At 49.0% G+C, this 16728-nt stretch overlaps 1 protein-coding gene across 1 annotated transcript in view; it reads left to right on the top strand.

Moving 5' to 3' along the window:
* The window catches only part of NCOR2 (nuclear receptor corepressor 2), a 184468-nt gene extending 184285 nt beyond the window's left edge, over positions 1-183 (top strand). Inside the window, exon 46 of the mRNA XM_009997678.1 lies at positions 8-183. Coding sequence (XP_009995980.1) covers positions 8-183 — 176 coding nt within the window. The remainder of the gene's footprint in view (positions 1-7) is intronic.
* Positions 184-16728: the final 16545 nt, after the last annotated feature.

Below are 16728 nucleotides of genomic sequence, written 5' to 3'. Positions count from 1 at the left end.
CGTGCAGGTTCGACGCCGTTCCCCTACAACCCGCTGACCATGCGGCTGCCCAGCGGGGTGGTGACGGCCACCCCCGCCGCCCCGCTGCCCCAGAGCACCCCCGGCAGCCAGCACCACGCCTGGGACGAGGAGCCCAAGCCCCTGCTCTGCTCCCAATATGAAACCCTTTCGGACAGTGAATGAAGTGAGCCAGGGGCAGGGAGACGGTGACCAAACCCAGGGCACGGGGAGCGAGCGGGACCCCCAGGGCCAGCACCCCCCGCCCCGGCCCCGCCAGCTCTCACGAGCGAAGATGCAGGAGCAGAGCTGTTTTGTTGTTTGTTGTTTTTTTTTCCTTTTCCTTTTTATATTTTAATTATTTTTTTTTTTCCTTCCCCACCCAACCAGCCAATCTGGGGAGGGATGTTGGGGTGTTTTTTGTTCTTTTTTTTTTTTTTTTTAGTTAATTTTTCATTCGTTTGTTTTTTTTTCTCGACATCTGGAAATTTCTGCAGCGTCTTCGGTCTGAAGGAAATAAAATTTAAAAAAGAAGAAGAAAAAACAAAAGAAGAAAAAAGCCTTAATGAGACAAAACCCAAGGAATCCATCTTCGATCGTGGCAGCCTCGCTGGGCAGTGACTCCTCCAAGTGGCCACGGACCCACATCCCAGGGCCGCGCACTCGGACGCTTTGCCGGAGTTAAATGAGGGGCTGTGGGATGCTCCCCTGCATCCCAGGGGCTGTGCAGCAGGACCTTGTGTGGGTTAAAGAAAGACACACAAAAATACACGTTTAAGAGGTGTAAGAGGAGGAAACGCCCTGGTTTGGTTCCCCCTGGCTGATCTGAGGGCTGGGCAGCCCATCAGTCCCACGATGCAAGAGGGATCGGCCCCAGAGCGGTCTGAACGCGCTGCAGACCTGGATGGGATGAGCAGGCAGGGGAGGGAATGAAGAGTTATTTCTTCAAAACAAACAAACAAACAAAAAAAATCCTGGTCCCTTTGGTGGAAGTGATCCCAGGCTTCAATCAGAGCGAGCAGGGATGTCCCCGGGCTGGCTCGCGCGCTGCCCCTGGGGGGGCTCAGTTGCTTTAAGTGCATTGTTTTCTGAATGGTGAGAAAAGGCAATTGTAAATTGTATTGGTCTACAGGGTATATTTTTGATACCTTCAGTGAATTATGTCAATATTTTACGCAAGGAAGGACTTAAACAAAACACAGTATTATGTGCTGTAAAAGAGGTTCTGTTCCTACATGCAGGCTTTGATGAGTTTGTCCATTGTATGGAAGGGTTTAAAAAAAAAAACAACCACAACACACAAAACACAGAAGAGAAGGTAACAATAATCCATCAAAGTTGTCTGTGAGTCAGGAGAATGTATGAACATAGTTTAAAAAAAAAAAATCATAATCAAAATCTTGCCACGGTTGCAGGACCCCCCCCCTCCAACCCCCACCTCGTTCCACACACCTTTGCTGAGACAGCAGAAATAGTTTGCTGGTTGTAGATGTTGATTCTCCAGAGTCCTCGGAGCTGGCCGGGTCTGGGGCAGAGCAGGCAGGAGGCTGGCCTGGCAGGGGGCTCACAGGAAGCTTAAAAAAAAAAAAAAACAAAAAAAAAAAACAAAAAAGAAAAAAAAAAAAAGCCAAAAAAAAAAAAAAGGAAAAAAAAAGTTTTTATTGTATTTTTGTGATACACACGAATGCTCTACTTTACATTATGTTTTTTCATTCCATGATGTTGGCTCATATCTGCAGTTACATGGTTAAAGAACAAAATATTAGACTTTTTTTTTTTTTTTTCAATTCTTTTCTGCTTTCTCCCTCCTGGGAGGGTGGGAGGGGGGAGGGGGGAAAAAAAAAGGCCAAAAAAAAAAAATAACAAAACGACAAAAAAAAGCAAAAAACTATGTATTAAATGCTTTGCATTCTATACGCTAGAGGAACCCGGAGCACAGCACAGACTCTGCCTCTGCTGCTGGGTGGGCAGCAGCATCCGACGTGCGAGGCCGGTGCTGTTCCCTTCCCAATGGATCTTTCTTTTCCCCCTGCAACGTTCCCAGGTTGATTCTGATTTCCGAGCAAGAGAACGATGGTGTTTGTCGTTTGTTCAGGGTTTGGGATTTGGGGTTTTTTTTTCGTTTGTTTGTTTGTTTGTTGGGTTTTTTGTTTGTTTTTTTACAATGTACAGGTTTTTAACGTTCATCGATGTTTGTGTCTTTTCTGTTGTGCTTTTTTTTTGTTTGTTGGTTGGTTTTTGTTGGTTTTTTTTTTAAAGAAAAAAAAAAATCCGAGACAATGCACAAGTGATGTGGAAGTCTTTCCATTCCCAGGTTATTGCTGCTGGTGTCTCCGTGGCTCTGAGATGTACAAGCTGACAGAGCTGTTGTCTGGGCATAACGCTGTTAAAGTGTTGCAGATTTTGATGGGGGGGGGAATCCAGATCTGACCCATCTTCAGAGCCGCCTCCTTCACCTTTTCAGAAAAAGAAAATAGCCCCCCCAAAACAACCCACAAGAATGAATAAAGTGCTGCTTTGGTGTCTCCAGGAGTCCTGAAGGTGCCTGTTGCTGCTGGAAGGTGGCTGCAGGGCTCGCAGCCCCGCTGGCCGTTGCAGGGCCCCCCCCACTGAACCACACAGGGCCCCTGGTATGGGTTGAGATGTGGAGAGAGGGGCAAGAGAAGCTGGAGAGAGAGGTGAGAAAAGCTGGAGGAGAAGCTGAAGAGAGGAGAGTTTGAGAAGTGCTTCAGGGCGGCCGCAGCAATCCTGGTCTTGCCCCACCTTGGCTCTCCATTGGTACCCACAGCATGCCAGGGATGGAGGCACTGGGTGGCCTCTGGGTTCCTCATCCCGTGCTGACCCCTGAGCACAGCAGGGTGTTGGGACATCTGGAAGGGCATCAGATTCCAGCCATGAGCTGCAGAGCTGCCTCCTCACCATTTGGGCCACAGTAGGGTTGGGTTGTCCTGCCCATTAATCCTGGCAGCATTTGCCCTGTGCCATGGCCAGCACCTGAAGCCACCAGCTGCAGGGTGAAGAGCTTGTCTCACCCTTTGGTGCTAAACCCATAGACACATTTATATTTTCCCCTTGTTTCCACTGTGTCTTTCATGTGCAGGGCAAGGGGCTGGAGCTGGCAGGGCTGGCCAGGAGCCCTGAAGCACCACTGATATCCAGGGCTGTGATTTGAGGGTTTCAAAGGAGGTACCAGATGTTTGTGAGGTTGTTTTAGTCCTCTGGGTGTGTGTGGCTTTGTGCTGGTGGATGGATGGTTGGGCAGATATTGTCCATCCGTCACTCACCCCAAGGCTGCCCAGCACAGCCCCTGGCACCTCTGCTCGGCTGGTCCAGGTGGTGGGGTCTGTGCACTGTCCCGTGGCACTGCAGGCAATGGGAACAGGGCTGCTGGAGGAACCTTGGCAAGGGATGACTTTGCTGGATGAAGGATGAGTTTGCTGGTTGACAGGACATCCCACCAAAGCTCAAGGGTTGGTGCTCTGGCCAAGTCACAGCTCCCTCCATGCCTCAGTTTCCCCATCTGCAGGCAGGGCTTGCACCCTGGTGCTGCTTTATAGCCACTGATGGCCAAGAGCTTCCTAAGTTTGATGTTGTCACTGGGCTGGGAGTAGCCTCTGGATCTAAAGAGGCCCCACAGCACCTGCGGCAGCATCCCCAGCACATCCCACCACCCAGGCTTCTTCCTGTACCCAAAATGTTTCTGTTGGCTTCTTAGCAGAAACAGGAAAAGCCTTTGAATTCTTCTGAAGTAGCTTCTTGCAGTTCTTTGGGTGCTTTGGCTGGGCCAGGGGTGGGGTCCCAGGGACTGTGGTCACCAAGGGATGCTCAAGGAAGGCTCCCTGATGCTGCGTGATGGGTTTGTCTGTCCAGGGGAGTCCAAAAGGTTCCTGTCCCTATGCTGGTGAAGGATCATCTCGAGTCCTCTGTGGATCGCCCAGACACTGTCTGAAATTCCTCCAGGTAGGTGCCCACACTGTCCAAACCTGCTGCCTTTGGTCTCCACGTGTTCCACCAGCCTCCAGCTCCCACAGGGACGTACAAGGTAGGTGTCTGCTGGCTCTTACTGATGGCTCAGAAGATCTCCAAGACCAGGGGTTTTGTTGAAATCCTCCTCGGAAAGGCTTTTGCTGCTCTGAATGCAATTAGAGTAAGTTAATAAATAGTGGAAAAAAGAAGCCAAGCAGTGTCAGCCTCTCACATCAGGGTTTAAATGCTGACCAGGGCTGACAGCAGTAGCCCTAGTCAGTAATTCACACTGATGCTGAAGAAAGAGAAGGTGGGAAAACTCTATAAACTCAAGGCCAACATTTATGATTTAATGATGGAAAACTAGGTCTACTTGAAAAGCTATTGCAGGAGATGAAAATGAAACAGGACAAAAGCAGATGGCTCCAAAAAACAGCAGTAAAGAAAAATAAAATGTCAGCAACCCAGACAACTCGCCCATGTTTTGAGTGGGTGGCAGGCAGGGCTCTGAGGGGGAGAGGGAACACAAAAGATGGTCCCAGGTGTCTTTTCCCTGGACAGAGGCTGTGAGAAGGCACAGGAGTGTTGCCACCTTCTCCTGGTGATGAACTGGTGTTTAGTTGGGATTATGGGGAAATCTTTTATTTTCTTTTGGCAAAGATTAAAGCAGAAGAAAGATGGGGTTTTATTTTTTTTATATATATATATTTTTAAGCTGGGTTAGCTAAAAAGCAGACTGAGTTAAACAAACTGGGAGGACAGGGCATGAGGCTGAAGTTGTCCTTGCTGTGCCAGCTGGGACTCTGTGCCTTGGGCTTCAGCATCCTCCTGGAGTGTGCCCTGTGGACAGCAGGGAGGGGCCAGGGGTGCAGCTGGGGCACCCAGCCAGGACCAGGGTGAGATTAAAATAAAAAGGGTACAAAACAGACCAGAATACAAACCTACGTGGTGGTGGCACCCAGCCCTGTGCCCTCCCCCTTCCCCAGGGGCTCTTCAACTGGGCAGCTGAATGGGCCAGATGTGCCCTTGGCCAGCAAAGCTGGTAACTGTTCCTGGGCTCCTGAGAGCAGGAAACATTTTATACTGTCCTGACTATTGCAATCCAAATAGCCATTCATCAGGTCTTGTGATTTGCCATGGAATTATATATGCTCTCTGATAACGGTGCAGAGGGCTAAAGAGCTGATCTTGGCAGGAGATGAGACATTTTAGGCTGGTGAGTAACTTGGAAGGAAACTAGAGCAGCTTTTGATGGGATGTCTGGATCTTATCAGTGTTGGGACACTGAAGAGCATTGGGCAGAGGTGTTTTGGCTGGCTGAGCTCTGCCCAGTTTATGTGCCTGTCTGGGAAGAGTTGGGTTCATAAGACACTTGGGAATGGGTGTCACTGTGTGTGTGTGTGGGTTGGGTAACAGCTGAATTAATTGTCACGTAAATAAACGTGAGAGGATAAATAAATCCTCTCGGTTTTGGCCTCCTGTAATTACTAAAATGAGTATTTGTCAGGACTCCAGGCAGCAGAGTGGTAATAAATCAGTCACCACTGGTGGGAGGTTGGAGCAGTTGTGTCTGAGCGAGCTGAGGTTGGTGTTGGCTTTAGAGAAGTGCAAGTGCTAGTGGAGGAGCTGGTGGGCTGGTGCACCAACAAGAAAACAAACCCCAAAAACCCCAAAACAGATTTGCAGAAAAGCTCCTAAAAATAAAATCCCTGGCTGCACTGATCTCCAGCCTGGAGCCTTGGTTGCCTCAGCCATTGTGAGGAGGAACTGCCTAAGGGGAAGGATGCAGGGGAGCCTTGGGGCAGGGAAAGCCTTGGGGTGCTACCAGGGTATCCAAGATTGCTGCTATGAAATGCACAGCAGGGAGGGCAGAAGTAACACCTAAGAAGTGTAGAGAGGAGCCTTGATCACACATCTTTTCCACTCCGTATTTTGGAAGAGGCCAGTGTGTTTCCCTTCTTTGGGGGAATAACCCCAATGTCCCGCCCTGTAAATGCATGTAACCTGGCAAAGTGCAGGGTGTTGGGAATGGTGGTGAACTCCATCTGGAGAGTTCTCTGCTTTGAAGTCGGGTGCTGTTTTCAGCTCTGCTGGGTACTCTCGCTTAGCAAAAGCAGCAGTTGTCAGTGAAGATTGATCTTGGTCCAGGAATTTTTGCTGCCCCCCCGACTTCTTTTCATATTTATTAGTCACTTCCAATCTCTTTGATGACTAGATGCGTGTTCAGCCTGAAAAAAACTCTTGTAGTATTTGCCAGGGTGAGGCCAAGGGATAGGAAACACCAGTCGTTCTAGCTGTGAGGTCTGGCCCTGCTAATGATGGTTGATTTTGAGTTGTCATTATTAATTGCCACAGCAGCCCCCAGTGCTCCTGAGCAGAGGCTGAGGAGACCCATGGGGGTCTCTCCCATGGGCATGCAGCCCCAGCTGAGCCAGCCAAAACCAATTGCTCCACACGTTGCAGGTCAGTATTTGCAGGAAACTCTGTGCCTGCAGGAGAGGGACATCTCTGGGGGCTGCTGGGGACTCCACTCTGGCCTGTGGTGGCACAGGGGGAAGGGGAGGTTTCATGAAGAGCAAAAAACAGAGCAAGAACGTCCAGAAGCTGCTCTCAAAGACACTTACATCCTCATCCAGCACGTTCCTCAGACTCTGCTCAGAGCAGCTGTCAGCAGCGTGATGGGCCCTGAATCAGCTCCAGTGGGACATGGACCCTGATGAGGTTTGGACGCATTGACTTGGGTGTTTGCAAAAGGCCCAAGTGTAGATACCCAGTCCTCATCCTGCTCTGCCTGAGATCCAGGAGTATTTTCTGCTGCCATTTCATCCCGAGCCCTTTCCAGAAAGCAAAGCAGCTGCCAGAGGTCAGACACGAGGAGCCTGGTCGGTGAGTGCCTGAAGATGGGTGCCAGGTCTGGATCTGCATTCCAGTTGGACTGAAGCCGAGCTTTTCCCCACGGGGTTGTTAATCCTGGGCCTTGGCTTCGTGCCATCTCCAGCTTTTGTGGTTTTGGAACTGCAAAAGAGCACCATGCTGTTCAAGGGAAGAACAAATTCTTACACTCCAGCCCTATACCCTGAAGAGAAATGACAACCAGTTCAAGTAGTGCTGGCTCCTTAGAAGTGAAACCCATCTACCTTCACCCTACTGGACCCGTTTTTGAGTTACAAGGATAAATTAAATTCCTGTGAGCTGCTGGAGCATCCTGCTCCCCTTCCAACCAGCAGCAACCCCTGAGCTGGAGCTGACTCCTCCATCCACCAGTGAAGGAGAAACCAAGCAGCAGAGGTTGGAAACCAAATAGCAGAGGTTGCTCTTGGGTCTCTTAGTGGGGGAGGGCAGCCTTTTTATTAGGTCCAGATGTTGCTTTCTGCCCCAGGCCATGCTGGGAAGTAAAGCAAAGTGTGTTACTGTTGGCTGGAAGAGCCTCATTGGAAGCAGGCTGGGAGGAAGGAGGGTTTCTTATGCTCCCCCATTATCTGGGGGTCTGGGGGAGTTGGGCCAGCAGGGGAGGCACAGACACAGGTGAGGGGTTGACTTGCTGTCAAGCAGCCTCTTCCCTTTGCTCTCCAAATATCTCCCAGCAGAGTATGGCTTTACCCAGTCACCTGCTTCTCCAGGGGTCTTGGAACCCTGCTGTTCCCCAGCTGGTGGCCACTGACCTGATGGGACTCACGGGGTGACTGTTCCCCATTGCTGAGCTGGTGGGGCCCTTCTGTCCAAATTTCCTGCTGGGTTTTGTATCAAGTTGTGGAAAATGGAGGACTCTGTGTGGGGGTCAAGGCTGCTCCCCAGGTGTTCTTTTTCACCACCAGGCAGTGTTTAAAAATATACATCATAATTTTAAAAAAAAATCACATACTTTTTTCGTTCTCCCCTTTTCTGAGTGCAGATAGAGGAGAGACCTTGGGAGGGGTGAGAATCAGGGAAGGGGCTGGGTGGGGGAGAGCAGCAGAACCTTCTTTTTTCCCCAGATCAGCAGAACCTTCCCCCAGCCCAGCTGCTCCCCTGCAGGGGAAGCTCTGCCTGCCCCGCTGGGCCAGTCCAGCACCAGCACCGGGTGACAGAGCCGGGTCCCCGTGGTTGGTGCCAAGCCTGGAGGCCTTCAGAAGACGTGGCTCATTAGCAGTGTGTTTCAGCTACAGCTGGGGCTCCCCACCAGGGCTGGGGCTGCCAAAATGTTTATCAGTCCTGGAGGACTGGGAAGGGCTGCGGAGCTCGAGGGCAGCTCCTTCTGTGCAGCAAAGTGCCCCAAGCCCCACGTGCTGCTCTGTCGTTGCCTGCCCCATTCCACCTGCACTTCACTTTGAGAACAGGCTCAGGCTGGAGCTGTACAGATACTCAACTCCTCTCCTAGATACTGGTGAGGGATCTGGGTGGCTCTGGGTGCTATTGCCTCTGTTTCAATCTATATTCCAGAGTAAAGCCCTTGCTCAGCCAGCCAGGGATGCTCTAAGAGGCCTGAGCTGCTGCCATCCCAAAATGCCTTACTAGACTCATAGAATCGTTCTGGTTGGAAAAGACCTTTAAGTTAATTGAGTCCAACCATTAACCCAACTCTACTGAGTGCCAAACCATGTTCCTCAGCACCACATCTCCACAGACAGAAGCTGGACCTGAAGCTACAACTCCAGCTCTGCACGTCCGAGGCCTCCCTGCCTGGCCACAGCAGGTGGTGGGCAGGTCCAGAACACAGTGATTTGCCTCATCTCCCAGCCAGGCACGGGGAATGCCTGTGCTTTGACCCATCCTCCATGTCGAGCATCTGATCCATGCTCTTCAGCAGCCAAAGGAAGTGTCCTGGAAGTGCAGAGGCTAAAAGACACAGAGCACCCAGCACAGCAAAACCCCATCTGTGAGCGGAAGGGTCAAAAGAAGAATACAAAGGCTTGTATTTCCTGAGGCATTTGTCAGCAAGACAAATGTGGTGGGTTTTTTTTCTAAACTTGCTGTGTTTTCCTAGCTGGCCTCCCACACAAACACCACGTGGACTTTCACTAGCAGAAAGCAGGGGGTGGCTTCTTGTGGCCTTTGCAGTGCAACACTCGAGGACTGTGTCGAGGAATCGGTTGGATCACTGCTTGTTATCAGGAAGTGGGGCATATTTAAACAAAATGGGCAGATTTCAACACTACATCTATAACTAGTTTGTTGCTGGCTCGTTCCTCTCTTGCCCTCATTATTTATGTTGAAAATGATAAATGAGGGATTGATGGTTCTGGCTGGTTTATGAATAATCAGGTTATTTCACTAAAAGCCCCAGGGGAAGGTAATGTTTCTGCAATCCTCCATCAAAGAGAATGCAGTTCGCACTCTGTGTGTGTGTTGCTTATCCCTCCCCTGCTTTGCAGTTGGTGTGTTTTTGCACCTCCCCTCTGCAGGTCTCCATCTCCCCACACGCTCCCACGGCACATCCCAGTGCCCACGCAGGTTTCCTGCTCTGTGCAGCCCTTTGGCATCGTCCCCCACAGCCAGGCAGTGGGTGTTTGGAGCAGTTTGCTCTCCAAAGCAGGAGGTGATGGACATCTTGGTGGTTCATGTCACAGCTGGGGTGCAAGCCAGGTGCTCTGCATGGAGGACACCAACTGCAGCATCTTGGAAGGAGCCCATCTGTACTTCAAGGAGCAGCAAATAGTGGCTGGTCTCAGGATTTGCTTGTGAGACAGGAAGAGCCCTGGGGAGATGAGCTGAATGTTTATGTATATAGAAATGTCTAATCACCAGGCTCAGAACAGGCTCAGGAAGGGAATCTGGAGGTGGTTAGCTGGAGAGAAGGATTTTTTTTATGCTAGAAATGTGCTGTCGGCCTGTTTGCAGGGTAGGAAGGATATGATGAGAATCAAAGGCTTGGCAGGATGAGCATTTTCATCCTCGTAGATGTGAACTCTCCGTCTGTCTTGGACTCCAGGGCGTGGAACTGTTTGGATCCAGTAACATTATTAGAAGCAGAAAAAAGAGCTCATAAAACTCCCTCTTTACGCCCCCAAAAAGCAGTTCCAGGACCCTCAGCCCTACTTGTGAACAAGCCATTTCTACATTAATTTCCCACTGTGACCAGGCTCATTGCCAAAAGAAGGGGACCTGGGCCTTTGGCAGAAGCTGTGGAGCCCTTGGGCAGGTTCTTGCACCAGACATGGAGACTTAGGCAGGAGAGCTGGGGGTGGTCAATATGGTGGCAAACCTGCATGGCTGAGCCATGTTCCTCCTGGCCCACCAGGGAACTGGAAAGGCTGCATCTGTGGTGGGAATTGCTCCCCCAAGCAATGGGTGGAAAACCACCATGCACCATGGCTGAGCAGACACTGCAGAGCAGTCAGGAGTGCCAGCCAGAGAAGCCACGTTCCCACCATCAGACCAAGCACCCAGAGGCCCATGCAGCCACCCTGAGGTCTTGGTTGCTGCCTGAGACACTGAACCTGCATCACTGGACAAGAGGAGTTTGCAGAGTCACATCCAGAGCATCTCAGGTGGGTTCATTCACACTGGGATGGCTGCTCTGGGAGGCAGTTGTGGCACCATGAGGTGACTGCTCTTTGGACAGAGGGACCTTGTGGCATCTCTGCTGTGACAGACTGCCATCCCACATCTGCTTCCCACAGAGATGGCCTAAATGTCAGTTCAGCAACCTGTGCCTGAGGAGACACAGTTCGTGTGGGTGGCTGGGACCTGCACCTGTCCAGGTGTGCTGCTGGTGGTTCCTTCACATGGGCACAGGTTCGTGACATTTTGAGGACTGTGAAACAACTTTCCTGCTGCTTGGCATTGCCTAGATGTTCCAAAAACACTTCTGCAGGTCCAGGCTGTGACACTGCTACCTGCTGAGTGTAAAGAGGAGAGAACAAGCCCGAGGTCTTTTGGAGCTGATGGCTTGGCAGCAGGGGGAAGCCTGTACTGCTCTACTATCAGGTAAGGTTCTTTCTCTTGCAAATCCCTCCATTGTTTGTTGACTGCACTGTACCTGTGGAATGAAATCTGAGAAAGGCATCTGTTGTTCCTTTACAGCTCTGCTTTGTTGAGTGGAAAGGGGATCCTGGTATGTGGGGTTTTATTATTATTTAATTTGTAGCAGCCCATTATCAGCAGCTTCTTTTAGGTGAGGCTCTTGGCATGTTACACTCAGCATTCTTGCTGTCTGTAAAACCAGCCTAAACCTTTCCTTCTGTTCATACAGGCGTCTAGTCTAAATTGAAAGTCCATCCATTACAGCTTCAGCACCTTGTAATCCCTCCGAGATCCGTGCAATTACTCTCTGAAGTATCCCAGGAGCAAAACTAATAGCAAGCATCATCTGCTTAAATTTACAACATCCAAATGGCACAGTAAAAGTCTCTAGCTTAGGGGTTAGCTCAGCTGAGCACACTTGCCAAAAGACATATCCTGCATCTAATACTGCTTTGGCTGCTGAGGATTTAGCTGCCACCTCAGGAATCTTCACTGGACGCCTCTCCCGCTGGATGGCTTTGTTTAACCAGCAGCACTGGGGGCACGAGGCCTTCAGCTGGCATTGGGGTTTCACCCACTGAACTCACTCAGGCTCTGCACCCCCTTGCCTCCCCCGTGTTGTTGCATTCCTGGGGGTGGTGAGCAGGCCCATGTCTCCCATCCTTCATCCTTGGAGCAATTCAGCCGTGATGTGTCAAACAGCTTGGGATGGGCCCTTCCCGTGCACCTGAAGCAAGAGCTTCTTGCATGACATGGCTTCCCTTCTCCTTTCCATTCCTTAGAGTTTAACAGCCCTTTTTGTCCAAGCCTATTGACTTCATCCCTATAAATCAATATGACTTTTCCATAAGGATTAGTGTCAGCTTGTCCCTGCAGACATCTTAGGTCTGGGAAGACAGCTGAGCCCTCTCCTGAGCTGGCTGGTGAGCCTGAGACATTTCCAGCACTGGCTTCAAGACACCCCTGACTGGGCAGGGGTTCAGCCCTGCTGCAGCCCTGCTGCCTTGGGCACTGAAACAGCCAGGAGGTAGCAAGGATCCTGCCACTGTGCTGGGATGTGGATACCTGGATAGGAAAGAGGGATTGTGTTGCTTCTTCCTGTCCTTCCTTCAAGGCCATGGAAAAGCTGGGAGAATTACTTAGACTGAACACCAGGGCTTCATAGCTGGGTAGAACAAGATTGAGCAGGAAGAGGGAAATTTAGGGTGAAGAAATGGTAAAAATGCCTCTGCAGGAAGAGTGAGTTTCATGCCCTTTCCCTGAGCTATTTCAGCCTTCCCTGGGCACACGTGACAGAGCAGGTTCCACACATCTGCAGCCAGAGCCTCCTGACCATAGGGAGCTGGGCTGAATCCCACAAGTGAGGGATGGAAAGACCAAAAACATTCCCTCTGGATGGGAAAGGGGCATTAGGGACCACGTAAATGGATAACGAAGAGGAAGGAAACTCCAGATACACCAGCATGACAGTTTAAGCATTTTATTATGATATATAAATTTTGTCTTCTTAAATTACTCTCTATGAGTTGAACAGGAAGGGATTATTGTGGAGGAGGGAATATACAAAAATAAAAGGATATTGTGAACTACTGCATCACCACATATACAACAGTACTTTACAAGCACTTAGAGAATCAGACTTACAAAAATAAAAAATATGACACATCCTTAAGCATTTCCACCAGTACTATGTTCGTTTCTTCCCTCTCTAACCTTCAAACACCTTTCAGCCCCATCTTCAGGTCACAATTCACATGGTAGGACACTTTGCTTGTTCTGATGGTCACCACAGTAGCTGACAAGGAATTGGTGCCTTCCAAGACTTATCAATAGAATGGTTATCAGACAGCTTTAGGGGAGGTGTCCAGAACAGATCCATTTGTGAGTGATGGGGTGATCCTTAGGGAGTACAGATTACCTGACAGTAGAAATGTGAATATCCCACAAGATCCATCATTCCCTAGGAAATGTTCCCCCGTCCCACACAGGGACAGCTCCGTGCATCTGTGCTTGATACACAGACTCCCCCACAAGCCTGGCAACACTGACACTCACAGACTTCACTGAACAACTGTGCCAGGGGATGGATCTGGTTTTGTTTCAGCTCTAAAGAAGGCAAGGATGCTCTTTCCTGCTGGAAAAATGGCAAGTTAAAACTGCAGTGGCTAAGTATCCTAGCTCACAGTGTTCACACACAGAACCATTCACCTCTAGATCAGACTCACACAGTCTTTAGTCCTCAGTTTGCTCCACAAAGTCTTTTTCATTAGCCTTCAGGTGACCTTTCCCATTATTTTTTAAGACACATTCAACATAAATAGTAAATAGCACTCACTTCTCTGACCAGCAGCTCACTCAAACACTGCTATCAACACCCAAACCTCATTTCATCATTCCCAGAAAGTCTGCACCCAGGGTGCGAATCTGAATTTCACATTTAGAAAAGAAGAGTTGGCTTAGGAGGAGGGGGAAAAAAAACATCAAAGATGAAAGAAGCAGTAAACTGTTTTGGTCAAAGCTGCTCTCTGCGTTTTGTGCAAAGTATTCTGCAGATTCTGAAAGGTCAGTATTTAGGTAGAGTTCCCTCTTTCTGGCCCCAGATGCAATGACAGCAATGCAGGCAGACCAGCACAAGCAAGCCCTGCTGTCTTCAGGGGCAAAAGGATCATGGGGATGAAGGACAAACCCTGCACCTTTGAGATCGATAGGGACTTGTCGTACGGAAAAAAAAAGCAGGCAGACCAGCACAAGCAAGCCCTGCTGTATTCAGGGGCAAAAGGATCATGGGGATGAAGGGCAAACCCTGACCTTTGAGATCGATAGGGACTTGTTGTACGGAAAAAAAACCCCAACATAACCTTCCCCTCCCCAAAACAGATGCCTTCTGAGAAAGTTTCTGCTCTCAAAAGTAACTTTTGAGGAAAACTAATTCCTGAAGGCAGAGCCTGACTACCTGTCAGGCTTACAGGACTCTGGGCAACAGGCACATTCAGATCCTGGGGAGAAAGTGTGGAACCACAGTCCCAGCTGCTCAAGGAAAGTCACCTTTCTAAGCAGCATTTCCATGGTCTATATCTGTCATTTTATCTTTAAGAAAATACACATGAACAAAGATCTCTTGGTTGAGAAGAATAATGTTCCATTTAAAACAAAACCACCACTCTAGTGGGACTAATAATTCCTTTTAGAAGTACAGACATGCCACAGGTCAGGCACTTGGTGGCTGCTGGGAGCGATTCTTCATTGGCAACACACAAACACAAGATTCAGTTTCTGGTGTTCAAGCAAAACAAAAAGTCATTGCTTTTCCCAGGCATGAGCAAGATAAAATCTGGCTCTTCTACCATTGCCTAACCCAGCCACAGGGATAGGATCAACAGGGACAGAGAGTGGGCAGGCAGTGTGGGATCTGTGCCCACATCAAGGTGAAAACCTAATGCTTTGGCTTTCTTGTGCTCAGGAAAAACAAAGTCCTTTTCCAACACCAGCTTCTACTGAGAAGAAAAGCAGCTTGTGATGGACCCGTGAGAGTCACCATATACGAAGGTATTTTTCAAAAAATTCTACAGATCTCAGGCACTTGGCAACATCACAGCTTGGAGGTGGTCCAGGGTGGTAGCCCACCATGGCCTGTCCATGGCTACACAGCTCAGAGTGTGTTCAAAAGCTGAGAAACCCAAGCTCCCAGCTGGCTTTTTTTTCCTGACATGGCAAAACCAGAAAAGTTGCTAAAGCTCAATGGAGTAGGAGCATGTTAGGTCATTTCTAGTCTATTTGTAGAGAAAACAAAGCATGAGGCTTCAAAGAGGCCTGGCCTGGACGTGTGGGGCTGCAGCCCTCCATTGCACCCTCCCTGGGGTCACACTGACCTGTGAGACCTTGCCTTAGCAGCCCTTGTCCCTTTGTGGTGAAAGCCCAGGATCTGGTTCAGGTCTCTCCCCTGGAGTTGTGTTCACCCACTAGTTCTGCCTTTATTTTTTATTTTTTTGCCCCTTTATTTCTGTTGCTGCCAGTGTTCAGTAAGAACTTACAGAGGACAAAGTGGGCAGAAGCCTGCAGCTGGTCATGATGAAAGAGATTTTCTGGGGGAAACCTGTCCTGACCAGAGACCAGGGTGCTCAAAAACTGCAGCTTTGGGCTTGGAGCAGGGAAATAATCTGTTTAGAGGAGAAAAGCATGATGTATGGTCAGCACAGGGAGTCTGTGGCATCGCTTTGGCTTGGAGGTCAGCCTGTCTCCATGCTTGTTCACTGGAAGTGCCTGCAATCTAATCTAATCATGCAGGGATCTCCTGGGTGTGAGGACTGGCCCTGCTTTGGAACCTAGATTACACTATTGTTCAGGTTGGAAACCCACTCCCTTTGCTACAACCTCTCACAGGTGCATGGAGAGCCTTCTGCAGAGACAGCTCAGCTGTTGGTGAAGTGGCTGTTGCATTGCCTGGCTAAGTAGGAAACACCTGCACAGATTTGGGCTGGTGTACCCAGGAAGGCAGATGTTTCACTGGTCACAAGGCTCACTCACCAGCACTTGGCAAATGGGACAGACCTCAAGAGGAGCTGGCAAGTAAGTGCATCACCAACTTGCACTGCACTGGGACCACACTCATCCAAGCTTCAGCTGCCCTGCTAACTCCTCAGCTCTTGTCTGCTGGAGCTCTGGGGAGAAGGGTTGCTTTGGGCATAATCATCTTTTTGAAGGCAGATGTTGCTTTTACAGGCTTTGATGCTTTCAGTGATGGCAAAATCTGACCAATAATAAACATAATCTTTCTTTCTGTGTTGCTGAAAAGAATTCAACAGTAAGTGGAAGCCCTGGAAATCCTCTGAGAGATTTCTCCCTACCAAATCCTAATGCCCAAACAGAGAAAGCTCACCTCCACTACTAATGATGCTTCAGCTGTCAGGATTTAAGTTTGTATATAAAGACCTTATATTTACCTCTGGTAGAAAAATTGTGTTTCATTTTAAACAAGAGAACTCTGCTTCATAAAGGTCCCAGGTCTGCTCACATCTATGAATTGCCTTTTGAAACTGATGGAAAAAAAGTATCTTTTAAAGTCACTAATTTAATTATCTTTTTAAGTTTTTCAGCTTTTTATTTCTTCTAATCTTCATGAGTTGTGAGTCAACTGTTCTGGGCAACCAGCTATGTCTTGTTGATATGATTAATAGGTTTTCTGACTTGGCTGCTCAGTTGTGTTCTGAAATAACTTGATCAGACTCGCAGCAAGTCAGGAACAAAATGGAAACTTTAGAAGAGGGAAAGCTGGAAATTAATTTCCAGAGCTGTGTGGTTATTTTCTAAGTCTGGGCTCTTCTGAGTAGCATGCAAAAATTCTTGGTAAGATTTCTGGAGACAATTCCATGCCATTTGTAAAGGTTATATGTTTGTAGGAACCCAGGCTCTTGAAGACTTTCAACAAGCTACCAAAGTGAAGAGATAACGGGAGAGGAGATTGATGAGTGGGGAATGGTTTGCCTTGGGATGGCTGTGATGACTCTGTTTCTTGATCCTTTTGCAGTGACAGCTCAGCTGTTTGTGAAGCACCTGTAGAACTGCTGCAGCCTGGCTGATTATGAAAAACCTGCATGGATTTGGGCTCTTCAATACTTCAAGCTCTACACTGAGAAAGTCTGGCTGATCCTCCACAGTCAGCGATGCTGTCCACACCACAGGTATGGAAACTATTGAGAGGGTGAGCAACCTTGTCTTGAGTTAATCCTGCACTGGCTTCTCTGAAGCTAGATAGCATCTTCCTGTCTCTACAACACAGCAGAAACTCCAAAGGGTTGCAAGTGCGTAAAGATCCCTGTAAATTGG

The sequence above is a fragment of the Chaetura pelagica genome, unplaced genomic scaffold, assembly GCF_000747805.2.
Source record: "Chaetura pelagica isolate M959 unplaced genomic scaffold, ChaPel_1.0 scaffold45, whole genome shotgun sequence".
NCBI classification, from domain to species: Eukaryota; Metazoa; Chordata; class Aves; order Apodiformes; family Apodidae; genus Chaetura; species Chaetura pelagica.
The sequence above is the reverse complement of the archived record's forward strand: the minus strand, read 5'-3'. Positions and strand labels throughout refer to the sequence as shown.